General features: G+C 31.1%; 1 protein-coding gene across 1 annotated transcript; it reads left to right on the forward strand.

Annotated features, from left to right (window-relative positions):
- Positions 1–598: 598 nt before the first annotated feature.
- BGAL17 (beta-galactosidase 17) lies at positions 599–14,818 on the forward strand. Its single transcript, XM_020367948.3, has 19 exons — positions 599–869; positions 1,139–1,240; positions 1,753–1,948; positions 2,714–2,802; positions 4,446–4,526; positions 5,134–5,228; positions 6,389–6,459; positions 7,935–8,025; positions 8,097–8,214; positions 8,296–8,391; positions 8,484–8,532; positions 9,929–10,116; positions 10,190–10,261; positions 10,425–10,574; positions 13,466–13,516; positions 13,595–13,766; positions 13,913–14,058; positions 14,186–14,251; positions 14,548–14,818. The coding sequence occupies exons 1-19, from the start codon at positions 675–677 to the stop codon at positions 14,641–14,643; spliced, it is 2,124 nt and encodes a 707-aa protein (XP_020223537.1). The 5' UTR covers positions 599–674; the 3' UTR covers positions 14,644–14,818.
- The last annotated feature ends 423 nt before the right edge of the window (positions 14,819–15,241 follow it).

A 15,241-nucleotide genomic window follows, 5' to 3' on the forward strand; every position in this document is an offset into this window, starting at 1 on the left:
TTATAATAATGATAATGATAACAAAATTTTGTACGTTTGGAATATCTTAATAGTTGAACTAGATGATTATATTGCATTTGAGGATAAGAAAAATGTAATTGAACAAAAATCAAGTAAGATAGTATCAAAGTTTCACATGCAATCGTATATTTATTCCACAAGTGTTTATTCATTCAATCTTGCAATAATTTTTAAGTAAGCTATTTTTATCCATATAAATTATTAGAAGGATGCAACAACAATCGGATCTAGATTTTTTTGTTTCTATTCTAATTCCTTCCTTTAACTACTAGGTTAAACCCTAAACACATAGAACAATTATGATAGATAATAGTAATAAGAGTTACAATAATAACATTGTAATGATAATGTTAAAGATAATATTAACAATAATAATAAAAAATAGTGACAAGTCTCGTGGTGATAATGATAATAAATATTGAATAAAAAAAATTGTGATATATTTTTTAACTAATTTGTCTGGTCACAAAGTGTTCTTTCTATAAATCAGTGGTGAAAATAACTCTATTTGTGTCCTAGTTTTAAACTTGAACGAATTAAATGAACCCCAAGAACAAAAGAGTGTATTATTACATGCTGTTATTGATTATAAATGAGAGTAAAGGGGATGGTAAATATGAAATATGACCCCCTAGATTAAAGTGTGTGGGTGAATGAGAATCGAATTGAAGAAGAAGAAGACCAACGCTCCAGGTTCCAAACTGCTATCCATGGCCAAGAAGCTAAACTCGAAACCCACACTTTTCTTCATCTTGGTCTCTTTCATGCTTTTATGTGCCTTTCTCCCTGTTTTCGCTCCTCTTCCTTCTTTCAACTCTCACCCTCACCGTCGTTCTCATCGCAATACAGTTAGTTCCTTTACTCATTCTCTCTTACACATTCAATTTTTGCATCTGAGTATTGCCAATTAGTTGACATGAACTAGCACTCTGCTAAATGCTAAGGAAACTAAAATTGTTGTTGTAGCTGATAGAGTTTTTAACTTTTAGTTTACCCCTTTTTATTTAAACAAAAAATGCTATGATATAAGTTCTGTCTTCGATTCTAAATTTCTAATATTGCTTGAACTAGTTTGTTCGTTATTTTATAGCTTAAGTAACTGATTGTTTGTTATCAGGTTGAGAGAAAGTTTGAGATCGCCAACGATAGGTTCTGGAAAGATGGTGAACCTTTTCAGATCATTGGTGGCGACTTGCATTATTTTCGAGTGCATCCAGAGGTACTATACCGGTTTCTGACATCTCTTATTTTAGTGAGAGGAATTTTTAACATTCTGAACATCACACATCATAATTGTTTTACAGTCAATGGCAATATTATTGCTTCTTCCTCAACACTTTGAATGTGGAATTGAGTTTAACATATCTTATAAAACCGATTTGTAAAATGATGATTGTTCCTCAGCTATGTACTATATTTTGACCATATTACTAGTGGATGTGGGAGAACCAACCTAGGTATTTTATCTTGGTATTTTAACCATATTACCTGGATATTTTGACCATATACTTTATTTTTAAATACATTTGAGTTCTTTTATCTTGGTATTTTGCACAGCAGAAGAAAAAAATGTTGTGACCGATCATGATCTCTTGTTATCATCCTAATAAGGATGACACTAACTGATTAATGAAGTTTGCCCCACTATGAGATGTCATAATTCATAAGCAATTTATTTTGTTGAAGTTAAATGCTTTTATATAGTGGTATCATTTTTCTTCTAATTTGCAGTACTGGGAAGATAGACTGTTAAAAGCCAAGGCTTTGGGCTTGAACACAATCCAAACATATGTTCCTTGGAATCTGCATGAGCCAGCACCGGGAAAGCTTGTTTTTGAGGGTTTTGCTAACATTGAAGCATTCCTCAACCTTTGTCACAAACTTGGTCTCCTCGTGATGATTCGACCCGGACCATACGTATGTACAGGTTAGATATCATATCTTACAACTTAAATGCCCAATCGCTCAATTTATCAGGGAGCTTCAAGTTTGTCTAGGTTGCCAAAACATAATTTGCTTATTTTCTTGTATATCTTAACGGAGGATAATGTAATTTTTGGTATATTCAGATTTTTATATTTCTTTTTAACAAAAAGTAGAATTGTAAAACCCATATCAAGCAAGTTCCATAAAGTGCACAAAGGATGATATTTTTAAATTCCCTCACTGATTTATTCTATTCAGGTTCACCTTCAAGATTATATGGAATATTATAATTGTGTTAGATTCACTTGCTGAAATTTCTTGTAATATTTAACCAGTCTTAAATTGAAATTCGTAATTACCATGTTTCTCTTTGCTCTGCCTTTTCAAATTGTAGTTCTTTGAGAGACCTGTCTAATTTATTATCCTGATCCACGATGGCAAATAATTATTTCTTCCTGTTTAATATGGCTGGCAAAACAAAGCAACATGTGTTTCCTGTTGTCGCCAAGCCCATTGTCATCTTTTAGCACAGTTATTTCCATTTCTTATTCTTTATAAACAATATAGAAAAGCAAAAGAGTATTTGACTTCTATATGCTCTGCACTAACTTTGACAATGTTCTAGAATACAATCTTATTTCCTCTTTTATATTTATTTAATAGCCCCACCCCCCTCCTCTGGTTGCCTCCTCCATTGGTGTTGATATTTTGTGTAAAATGGTGAACAAGGATTCAAGATGATGATGTTACTGTTGATTTATTTCAGAGTGGGATTGGGGCGGTTTCCCAGGTTGGTTCTATTCCATGAACCCAACCCCCAAACTAAGATCATCTGATCCTTCTTTTCTTCAACTGGTATGCGCTCCTCAATATATTTTAAGATAATGTTGTTAGCGTTATTTTGTTGGTTTTGTTTGATGGGATATATTTTTATCAAAAAGAGGGTTATATCTTGTTATTTTTATTGGGTATTTAAGGTATTTGCACATACATCTCCACATTGGTATTGATATTGTCCACTTTGAACTTTTACACTCATTATTTTACTTTTGATTATCACTCAAAAGGCTTCTAACCAATAGTGTATGTATATGTTATATAAACTCTTATTTCTCCTCTTGTTTTAATGATGAGAGACTTGGTTTGTATCTCCAACAATCATCCCCTCAAATAAAGGACCTGACCTCCCAATTAGTAGAATCTGTCTTGCATTGCATTATATTTTTGTTATTGCTTGTATGTATGGTTATGGGTTATTGGTTGTCATCGAATCCAATATGTGACTATCATACCACTGCTATGATTATGTTATGCTATTGGTCTTTGAAAGAATATATTTATCAATAGGAGAGAGTTATATCTTGTTATTTTTATCGGAGTATTTATACACATAATTTGACATTAGTTAGATATTGTCCACTTTAGATACGGACAAAACCATATTCATAAGAAAATTTTTCTCTCATTATTATATAGTATAGATTATATTATATTACATGTTAATTATCTTTAATATATTTAATATATTAGTATTTTATTCACACTTTTGGATTAAAAAAACCTATTTCCTGTATATTGATGTTATAATTTAATTTATTAAAATATCCTGTTTTTTAATTCTTTTATTTTTGAACCCTTTTGATCTTATATGGTAGGTATAATATGTGTTGGTAGGGGCTAATTTATTTCCAAAATAATAGGTACTATCCCCGTAAAAAAACATTTATATATATATATATATATATTTAAAATGAATGTAAAAAATTAGGAGAGATGAAAAAGAAAATAAATTAGTGCTAGTTTTATTCTTTTAATTTTTACTATTTTGTTTCTCTAATATTAAATAAATCGCACAAAATCATAAATTCATACTTTAATATAATCTAAAATAAAGAAGAAGAAAAAAAAAGGAAAATTTTGTCATTTTATTCACGAGATAATTATAATTTAGAAAAAAATAGATATTTTAGATTTTTTATCACAAAAATATGTATTTGATAAAAAAATATTATATTTTTCTTCTGTATAAATATTATAAAATATTTTATTGCCCCCACTACTCATGATTTGCCTTTATGTTATCACCCAAATGACCTCTCAACCAATAGAGCATGTATGTGCTTTATAAACTCTTATTTTTTTTCTTATTTTAATGATATGAGACTTAATTTGCATCCTCAACGAATGTTGGTCTTCCATGTGACTGACTTTTGTATTCACAAATCTTATGATTGGAGTTGTATTTTTATGTTTCTTCTTCTACATTTCTCTTTTAATATGGCTGGCTTTCTGTTTTCTGCTTTTCCCTTTCATGTTTTGCAATTTTGGGAACACAAAAAAAGTTCACCTTTCCCATGTGATTATTGAGCTCGTAACATTTTGTAAACAATTCTAGATTGTGACTCTAAATACTATGATTTTCATTATGATGTTTATGTTCACCATGTTTATACATTACTTTTATTAAAGTTTGGACTTATTATAGTTTGGCATTTAAGGTTGAAAGATGGTGGGGTAACCTGCTTCCAAAGTTTGTTCCTCTCCTATATGATAATGGAGGCCCTATAATAATGGTTCAGGTATGTTGTTTTTGGTAGAATTTATTAATTGTATTTACCTGGTTGGCATTATTATACCAGATGTTTACAGAACATAAAATATATGAAAATATGTGCTTAAGTTGGAAAATGGAATAATTTGCTTCTTGAAATTATAGAGGGTATGATTGGAAATGAAAAGAGATATTCTGAATAATAGGTATGAATCATATGATGTGTATTTGAGACAAACCACTGATACCACGCTCTAATAATTTAGGTCAAATACTAATTCTAATGTTGTACATAGAACAAGACTTGTATAAGCCCGGCTAAATAATACCAGTAACATCACAAGATTCAAAAACAATAAGAATCCTATTATTTTAACATTCTCATCCTATATGTTTTCTCCAAAACTTAAATTATGTGTGGTTTGCTTACATTTAGCGGAATGTAGTTTGCCTAAATACGAAAGTATTACTCTACTGTTGTGAATTCCTGATTGCTGGATTTTCTTGATTACAATTGGACTTAATGTCAGCATGATTGAATATTTTTTAAGATTTAGGCATTTCTTCTCTTTTGAATGTTAACCAATAACCACTTATCTCATGAAAGGATAATTAGATTAACTTATATGACACAGATCGAAAACGAGTATGGTTCTTATGGAGATGACAAAGCATATCTCCATCACCTGGTCACCCTGGCTAGAGGTCATCTCGGTCATGAAGTTATTTTGTAAGAGTTGTTTAGTTTTTAAACCCTCTCATATCATTGTTTTTAAAATGAAATATCCTGCCGTAATATGATGTAGATGTTATAGTAAAAGATGTTGGTTTGTTATCAATTTATCTAAACACAATCATTTCAGCCAATTTAATTGGTCTAATGCTCTAGTGTGCCATCCTTGTCATTGTAGGTGTACGGTCATTTGAAGAGTTGGCTCATAGGTTTTAGTTCTCCTTTTTCTGTCTATATCTATCAGTCTGATAGTGATTTATTGCCAAAATTTCAATGCAAAGAAGATAGTGATAAGAAATGGACATAATTGGAATAAAAGAGAGACAGGTTATAAAAAGAGGAGGATGTAGTGGGAGAAGCTAAGGAGAGAGACAAAAAGAAGTCATTCAAGACTCTCTGATTATGTAATAATCTCTGTATAGGAACATTTTAGTAGTCCTATTTCTATTGAATAAAGAGAATTTCAACCCCAAATAGTCCCAATTTTGAGCTATTATTAAATCCTGGCATGAGGACAAGTTTCTAGTCAAACAATTAAATCAATAATTAGGAACATCATAAGTGTTCCTAGTTCTTGTTTCATTTTTCTACACTTAATCTTACTTTATCCAATACATCCTTCAAGGAAGACATCCATACATGTCCTGCACCCCTTACTATGGGTGTATCTAAAAAATATGCATTTTTTTTTTAATTTTCTTGTATCTTCATAATTAACTTTATCAAATTTAGTTGAAAGCCTCATTCATAGGAGTTCATGTCTAGAGACTAGAAATATTATAATTTGGGCAAGGAATGAAAAGATGTAAGCAATTTTTTGTAGAACCAATCGTTTGGTGACAGTAAAAGTTCTCTTGTCTACTACACAAACACTTTTGGTGGAGTGATCTTCTGAATGTTGACTTTTTAGACAAATCAGATAATGTGCAATAGTGGTATATTTTTCATAATAAGATATTGATATGTTTATCTATTGGGAAGGGTTGGTTAATAATTGAAACATGAAGTTGAATTCCAAATTTTAAACTTCTATTTAGTGGAAAAGATACCCCTAAAAATCCAAAATTTAAACCAAAATTTGAAAAAAGCAATATCTAGGTTAGTTTGAGGGAGATCTCCTTTTTTATTAACGTTTTCCTAATATTCACTGTTTTCAGATACACTACAGATGGAGGCTCTAGGGAAAATCTTGAGAAAGGAACTATTCGTGGGGATGCTGTCTTTTCAGGTGAATTTTGATATTATAAATGTTAGTTGTAAGGTTTACAAACATGTTTTCTCATCCTCCTCTTTTTCTCCATCCCTCCCTCCCTGTAAAGATAGGTGAATGAGGAAAATACTCAATTTGTGATACAGGACAGATTTGTTTTTGTGAACTCCAACCTTATTTTCTTATCCTTACTGTTGACTGACATGTGTTTCTTATGTGGCAATGTGTGAATACTTTTAAATCAGGATATAACATATCTTAACGATTCCAATTCATTAAGCAAAATTAATTTAATGCTGTACCATATTAAGAAATCTAAAACCAAAAAATAACTGGATGTTGAATTAAGGAGTACTATACACATTTCTTTATAAAATGTCAGTACAATATGAATCATTCCTCCAATTTTAATTTATCAATGCTTCACAGTGATCATGTCACTGTTGCTGTTGATATAGTATTATACATTTTATACTTATGTAATGCATAGACTTTGCCCTTTATGCCCCCACCCCCCCCCCCCCCCTCTCTTTTTTATCCATCCTTATTTCCCATTTAATACTTTGCTAATGAGTTACTTGTGCCTTACGTCAAAATTTTAGGGTCTGTTTACTTTGAGAAATGTTTTCTATTTTCATTTTATATTTTCACTTTTAATTACTAAACTGCCACCTTATTTTTTATTTGTATCTTGTTTTCAAAGATTTGAACAAGAAACAATGAAAACAACTATTTGTTTTTGGTTTCTCTGATTCTTGTATAAATCTTGGAAAATAAGAAACAAATTGAAAACAAGAAATGAAAACAAAAAAATTCTTAAAGTAAACAAGACCTTGGATAATCTTAATCATATTATTAATATTTTATTTTTCTCATTCATATTATAAATATATAAATATTTAAACAAAGTATTGAAATATATCTTATTTTATTCTTTCCAGATTTAATTTATGTTGTAAGTTATTGTTAATAATAGAATTATATTAAAAATATATAGATTAATTAAGAAAACTAAAAGATAGATAAGAATGTTAAAACTCAAAAAGAGAGACAAAAACAACAAAGTCTTATCCTGGAATTGCAAGATACCATTGGGCTTGGTTAAAAACCAATTTTTTCCCTATTTTGCTAATACATTAAAAAAAATTACACGTGGCAGTGGGTTTTGTAATAGAGAGTAGCATAATAAATTTACTATCAAGGTATAAACTTGTACTTAAAGAACATATGGCATTCAAATTGGGAATTAATATAACAATCTTTCAAGAAAAAATACTCAATTCTTATATATCGGTAGATTACATCTTTAGAAGTCTCGAGAACCTTGCAAGTTTATAGTATTTTTAGGATAGTTGAGATTTCCATTAGTTGATGCGAATAAGTGGATCGACCTATTTTTACTGTAACTGCTTATTGTTCACATCAGTTTACGCCACAAACATTTCATTGACCATATTTGATCATGTAACGTAATACATATTCTCTTTTTATAGCTGTCGACTTCTCTACTGGTGATGATCCTTGGCCTATATTCAAGTTACAAAAGGAGTTCAATGCCCCAGGAAAATCACCACCTTTGTCATCGTAAGTTTACTACTATGAAATATTATTTTTGTTTATAAAATGCTAAATACTGAAAGTGCTTGTCATATCAGCGAATTTTACACTGGGTGGCTTACACACTGGGGAGAGAAATTTGCTAAGACTGATGCTGATTTTACAGCTGCTGCACTTGAAAAAATTTTGCAAAAAAATGGTTCGGCAGTCCTCTATGTACGTCTCACACTCTACCTTTGTACTGTTTGAAAGTCACATTTTGAATAATCCTTTTGGTTTGGATTTTCTAATTTTCAGATGGTGCATGGTGGGACAAACTTTGGATTTTACAATGGAGCAAATACTGGTGTAAACGAGGCTGACTACAAAGCTGATCTCACTTCATATGATTATGTTAGAAATCTTTTAACCGTTATGTGTTGCACCTTCCATAGTGAACTGTCATATGCACATATCATAAACTGGACTAACTATCTCATATCCAGGATGCACCAATTAGGGAATCTGGTGATGTTGACAATTCAAAATTCAATGGTATGGATGTCGAATTTGTCTCTTATTTTCAAACTATCAACTGTATTTTTGAGGTTGCTAATATTTACATCTTTAATAATTTTTGTGTGTATGTTGACTATTTTGCAAATCTCTAGCCCAAACCACTTTTTCATGGTATGCAAGCTATAGTAATTGAGTCAAATGGAAACCCCATGTCCAAGAGTTTATTTGGCACAACTTATTTGTAACTTAATTTTTACTAATAAATAAAGTTGGGCCAAACAGTTGTATAAACGTCCTTAAAATACATAAGTAGCATATTATTTGTGAAGAATTAATAAAAAAAATTGTTTTTGGAAAACTAAAATAATTTCAGCAGTTTTTTTTTGTAAGTATCCCACTTTGAATCTCATCCATTGCCATTTGCTTGCATTTTATTTTATTTTCTTTTATTTTGTTATGGGTTTAAAAACTCTTGCTCTATTTTATTTTGTTGAAACTCTTGTTCTCTAAAAACTCTCATTAGTTATTTTTTCTCTTGCAAGATTGTTTTTTCTTATTTTAACTAGCTGGATTTCCTTTTCTGAGTTCTCCATCTGTGGGCATTTCAGTAATATGTATACCTTCTTCTAAGAAGGGATTTTTAATTTCCCCCTAGTAAAGTGTATCACTTCTGGAATTCATGTACTACTCTCCATTGTTACATGGTGCTAGGGTCGAAGGAGTTCTTGAACTCTAATGCGTATCAACTTTAGTTGAAAACTCTACATAAATCCTTTAGCATCATAATTTCAAACTTTTGAAAGAGCTGTGTATATGAGATTGCAATGAATCCAAAACTTGTTTGAGATGCATATATTATGTATTGCTGCAAAAAAAAATGATGTCACCATCACAAATACAGAAAGTTTAGCAACTTCTAGTTGAAAGTTGAAACTTTAAAGTTCTAAGTACTCAAATTACAACTTCTAATTTCTACTTATGTCTTTCTATGTTTTATGCTTTTCATTTTTATTATGTTGTTTTAGGCATAGTCGAGGTTTAAAGCCACACCCTTTGTAACTTAGGCTTTCAGGATGAAGAGATTCCTCTTATTTTATAGGGAAAAGAAAATATGATATTTGTTTTAGTGTAGAGATAGAAAACATTCCCCCTCCCCATAAAATACATTGGACAAGCCAGTTTCAACAGGAGTTATGCTTTTCTCAGCAGTCACCCTCTCACATATTATGAATCCAATTTATGAGGAACTTAAAAATCTATAATGTTTAATACTTTAATCCCTTCTGTACTGTCATAAAATATTATGTATTCAATTGCAGAATATCTTTTCATTGATCCAACCCCTTCTGGTTTTTTCATTATTTGTTAAATTTTGTTATTTCACTATGATCATCTCAGCAAAATTTTAAATTTGTGCTTGTGTATGTTTCAGCTATTCGAAAGGTTATTGCTCGATATAGCTCAGTACCTCTTCCATCTGTTCCCTCTAATATTGAAAAGGCAAGATACGGACCAATTCACTTACAAAGAAAAGCGCTTTTATTCGACATGTTAGATTTAACCAATTCTACCAATGTGTTCGAATCCGAAGCTCCAATGTCAATGGAGTATGTGGGCCAGGTATGTGATTGCTGTTCATACTGGTGCAAGATTCCTAATTTGTATATTATTAAAGCTTAGCCTTTGTGTTCAGTTTTTTGGTTTCACACTATATGTCACTGAATACAAAGCAAAGGGAGGTGGAAGAATTTTGTTTATACCAAAGGTGCTATTTGAATTCTTTCATTAATTCTCATTTTGTTTTCTAGCTATTTTCTTCAGATACTATCATCTTATTTCTATAACCCAATAGCTAGGAAGTTTACATAATGTCTCATCTATCTAGAAGAATATAGATTCTCTAAATACAATAAATGATGAATGTGCAGTTACATGACAGAGCTCAAGTATTTATTTCATGCCCTTCTGATGACAGTGGTGCAAGGCCAACTTATGTTGGAATTGTTGAAAGGGGTTTAAATAACAAACTAAATCTTCCTGATGTTAAATGTCATTCTAACGTCAACTTATTTATTCTGGTATGTACCTGCTTTCTTTATGTATTCTTATTCCTTTTTGTACAAAAAAATACTTTGGCCATTTTTTAGTTGAACAGCTTATGTCTTGGACAGAGCAAATATTAATGCTTTTATTGTTTCGCATGGTGGGAATTCATGATCTCATCCCCATCCTTCATAGTTGAGATGCAAGGGAGTACCGGAGAATTTAAATAATAATTATTGTGGACTTTAACTTTAGTTTCAATGGTGCTTTAAGAGAATCACAAGTTCATAACACTTTCCTTTACGATACTCAAAGAAGATACGATAAATTAAGGTAAAATATGTTTAGTCTTTCAATGTTTTCAAATATAAGTTTTAGTCGCTATAAAAATTCTACACATTTTTAGTCTTTACGTTATAACATAAGTACATGTTTTTAGTTCCTCTCGAGGGACTAAAATCATCACTTTTGGTAAATGTGAAGTCTAAATTTATTGAGTGGTATCAAGAACTTGCTTCCTACGGACTGTGAGAAAAAAAATTATTGAGTGCTAAACACATTGAGATTGAGTGCAAATATTAAATTGAGTGATTTATTATTTAGACAATTTTTGGTGCAAGGATGTCTACTTTCACCAATTCACCTGTAATTCCAATGTTTAATGGGGAAAATTATCATATTTGGACCGTCAAGATGAAATTTGTTTTAAGATCTCAAGGTTTATGAAATGTTATAATTTCTGAAGCTGATCCATCACCATTGAGAGAAAATCCAACCATTGCACAAATCAAAGCTTATGAGGAGGAGAAGCTGAAGAAAGATAAAGCCATCACTTGCCTATATGCAGGACTTGCAGATCATATTTTTACTAAAATCATGGACTTTGAAACACCTAAACAGGTGTGGGACAAGATTCAAGATGAATTTGAAGGCAGTAGCAAAGTCAAATATGTTAGACTTCTCACATTGAAGAGAGAATTTGAATTGATGAAGATGAAGGATAATGAATCTGTCAAAGATTATTCTAGCAGATTAATGAATGTTGTGAACCAAATGCGACTTCTTGGTGAAACATCATTTACAGATCAAAAGGTTGTCGAAAAAATCATGGTTTCGATGCCTAAAAGATTTGAAGCCAAAATTTCTGCAATTGAAGAGTCTTGTGATTTGCAAACTCTGACAATTACTGAATTGACTAGTAAGCTTCATGCACAAGAGCAAAAAGTCTCCATTAGAAGTGATGAAGCTATTGAAGGTGCCTTTCGAGCAAAGCACAATGGAAGGAATTTTGGAAAGTCACAAACTTTCAACAGGAACAAAGGAAAAATGAAGGTTCTTTGAGAAAAGGGAATTTTTTGCCTTGTTTTCATTGCCAAAGAACCAACCATTCTAAAGAAGATTGTTGGTTTAAAGATAAACCACTTTTTAACTGTAATTTTTGCAATAAAAATGGTTATTGTGAAAAGTATTGCAGATTAAAGAAGAATCGGCCTGAACAACAGCTAGAAAAATAAGCAAATGTGATTGAAGGAAAAAAATGATGATGAAGATGAGTATTTATTTATGGCATCTCAAGAATTCAATTCACATGAATTGAATACTTGACTCATTGATAGTGGTTGCACTAGTCACATGACTAAATATTTATCGTTTTTTACTTCCATTGACAAATCAATTGAGTCAAAAGTCAAGATGAGAAATGGTGAAATTGTACAAGTCAATGGAAAAGGATAATTTCTATTGCAACCAAGAAAGGTATGATAATTGTTAAAGATGTTCTCTACATTCCAAAATTGGATCAAAATGTTCTTAGTGTTTCATAAATGCTAAGGAATGGTTATGGAATCTCTTTTAAAGAGAATTATTGTTTTTATCATGGATGAACATGGTTTAGAGATTGCAAAGATTAAGATGACCAAAAACAGTTTTTATTTGAAATTTGATTTGGTTGAAAATCATGATTTTATTGCTAAAATTGATGAGAGTAATGTTTGACAAGGAAGATTTGGTCACACTTTTATGCAACATGTATTTGATATGACAAATTCCAGCAAATGGTATTCAAAGACAGGAGGAGGAGTTAGATTGAATGACTATGAAGACAATGATTTGGGTCAAGAAATTGATGTGCAACAACTTGATGACATAACATTTCAAAACTCAATTTTTGGAGTTCATGAAACTAAAATTTGTGATGTTCATGGAAAATCTCAAGGAGGAGTTTTAGATTTATGAGATTTTTCTTTATTTAAATTTTGAATTTTGAATAATTTTAGATAAGATATTTGTTATTGTTACAATTTTATTTTTTATATTTTATTTTCAGTTATTCAATATAATCTTAACAAGTAGAGTTGTTAGTAGATGAGATTTGTTAGGAATTTTAAATTGATTGTAAGCCTATATATAGGCATCCTCTTCTATGAATTTTCAATGGTAATTTTAATGATAATTTTTCATCTTCAATTTTAATTTTAATTTGTCTACAAGATCTAATTTTTCTATATTTTTCACAAAATATTTTCAACAGTTCCTCGCGAGAGACTAAAATCATCACTTTTGGTAAATGTGAAGTCTAAAATCATAAATTTTTATAGGAACTACAACATTGTAAAATTTAGGGAACCAAAATCACATTTTACTTAATCAATAATTTAATTATATATATATATATATATATATTTTTTTCCTTATTTATTTCTAGTTGTAAAGCGAGTCATGGTAATTAAATATTGTGGCTAATAATAGCATCGTCAATATCAGAAATTAGTTGCTGAACTGGTACATTTCAAATCTATTTAAGTTGACATTATTTATTAATTAACTTCTTACTTAGTTATATAGTTGAGTATTTATGATTAGAAGTTATGTAGATCAAGATGTCATACATGAACTTAGTTGAATCCTCTCTTCCCCCCTTTTGTAGGTTGAAAACATGGGTCGTGTAAATTACGGGCCTTTCATGTTTGATAGGAAGGTAAAGGACATCTGAAGTTGATGCTGCTGCGCTAAATGTTTGACTGTAATTGGTTGATGTTTGTCCCAACTTCTACAGGGCATTCTGTCTTCTGTTTATCTGGACGAGGAAAAAGTAAAAGGGTGGAAAATGTTCCCTATTCCTTTGCACAACCTGAATGAATTATCAACCTACAATCCCATCAAGCAAGCTGCATATTCTGCGTTCAGTGAAATTTCATCGTCCAGAAAGAAGTTGATTCATAAGTATGGTATGTACAAAAAATACATTTGAGAGGAAAAAATACATTTTTCTATCATTGCTCTTTTGTATCTCGTACTTTGTTCAGTCATCACTTCCATGGTATTTTGTATCATTTGAGAGGAAAATCTGTGATCGAAGTCTCTTTTTCTGCAGAGAATACTTCAAAAGAGCCTGCTTTTTATTCTGGCAAGTTCTCAATTGATAAATCAAGTCAGGTCAAGGATACATTTATATCATTCAACAATTGGGGAAAAGGCATTGTGTTTGTTAATGACTTCAATATAGGAAGATATTGGCCGGTAAAATAGTCTTTTATTTCTCTTAAATGAATCATAGTACTACTATTTATGATTATGTTACAGACTAAAACAGTTCTCTTACTCTGATGTTTTTTGCTTTCAAATATTAATTATGGTTCTTTGATAGTTGAGAGGACCACAATGCAACCTCTACGTTCCTGCTCCAATCCTTAAGCAAGGAGATAACTTTTTGGTATGTCTTGGGAAACATTATTATTTAACTCTAGCATTTGTTATTGTTTCATGTAATGTAAATTCATCTATCTTAAGTTAACATAAATGCAACTATTCAAGGAAAATCCTAATCTTAAGCGTAGCTTCTAACCGTCTTGAATCAAATTGTTATCCAACTATTTATAGTTGTCATTTATCAACTTGATTTTATTATGATGAATTATGTCAGAATTAAATCCACTTGTATATATAAATGAGAATCAGAACTTGATTCGTAGTGCAAATGTGATTACATTTTTGTCAACCAATGTACAGGTAATACTCGAGTTGGAATCAGCAGACCCTGAACTTGTGATACACACAGTTGATGAGCCGGACTTCACATGTGGTTTTAGTGTCCATCAGCTGTAATAAAATGTGCTTGATCTTTGAAAATACTTGTTCAAGTTGGAGGTTACTGAGTCCATCTGATCTAATAATTTGCTTTTAAAGCAACGTAATACATATACTTAATCTTTGGCTCTGTGTATACTTAATCTTATTAACTGTATATCTTTTCTCGATAATTATTTTATTTCGACTCTAAGTTTGTTGACATCATTAAGATCACATATTAGGCTTGATCTACATCTGCAGCTGTCTCCCAAGATACTTATGGTGGATTTCAATAGATCTCTTTTCCACCTAGGTCAAAGTGGGGTATGCGGCTATATACGCTACACCGAAGTATGCTCCTCGGTAAGTGTCTGCCTTTGGATCTGCCTCTCGAGCACGAGGGTCGTATTCCTAAAAGGCTATTGATCATGAAGGTTTGCCAATGGCTCAGTATCTACCTCTGTTTGCTGGTGCTTATTTTGATAAGTTGGATCAATGTCTTAAACTACTGCTTCTTCAACGCCTCCTGCGACTTGTTCTCCTTTCGTCCTTGCTCCTACACGCACATAAAGGTATAGTATCTAAACGTTCCTCTACTCTTGGGAAAGGGGGCCCAAGGCTCATCCTTATATGC

This window comes from Cajanus cajan, chromosome 10, assembly GCF_000230855.2.
Source record: "Cajanus cajan strain Asha chromosome 10, NIPB_CcT2T_4, whole genome shotgun sequence".
Taxonomy (NCBI): Eukaryota; Viridiplantae; Streptophyta; class Magnoliopsida; order Fabales; family Fabaceae; genus Cajanus; species Cajanus cajan.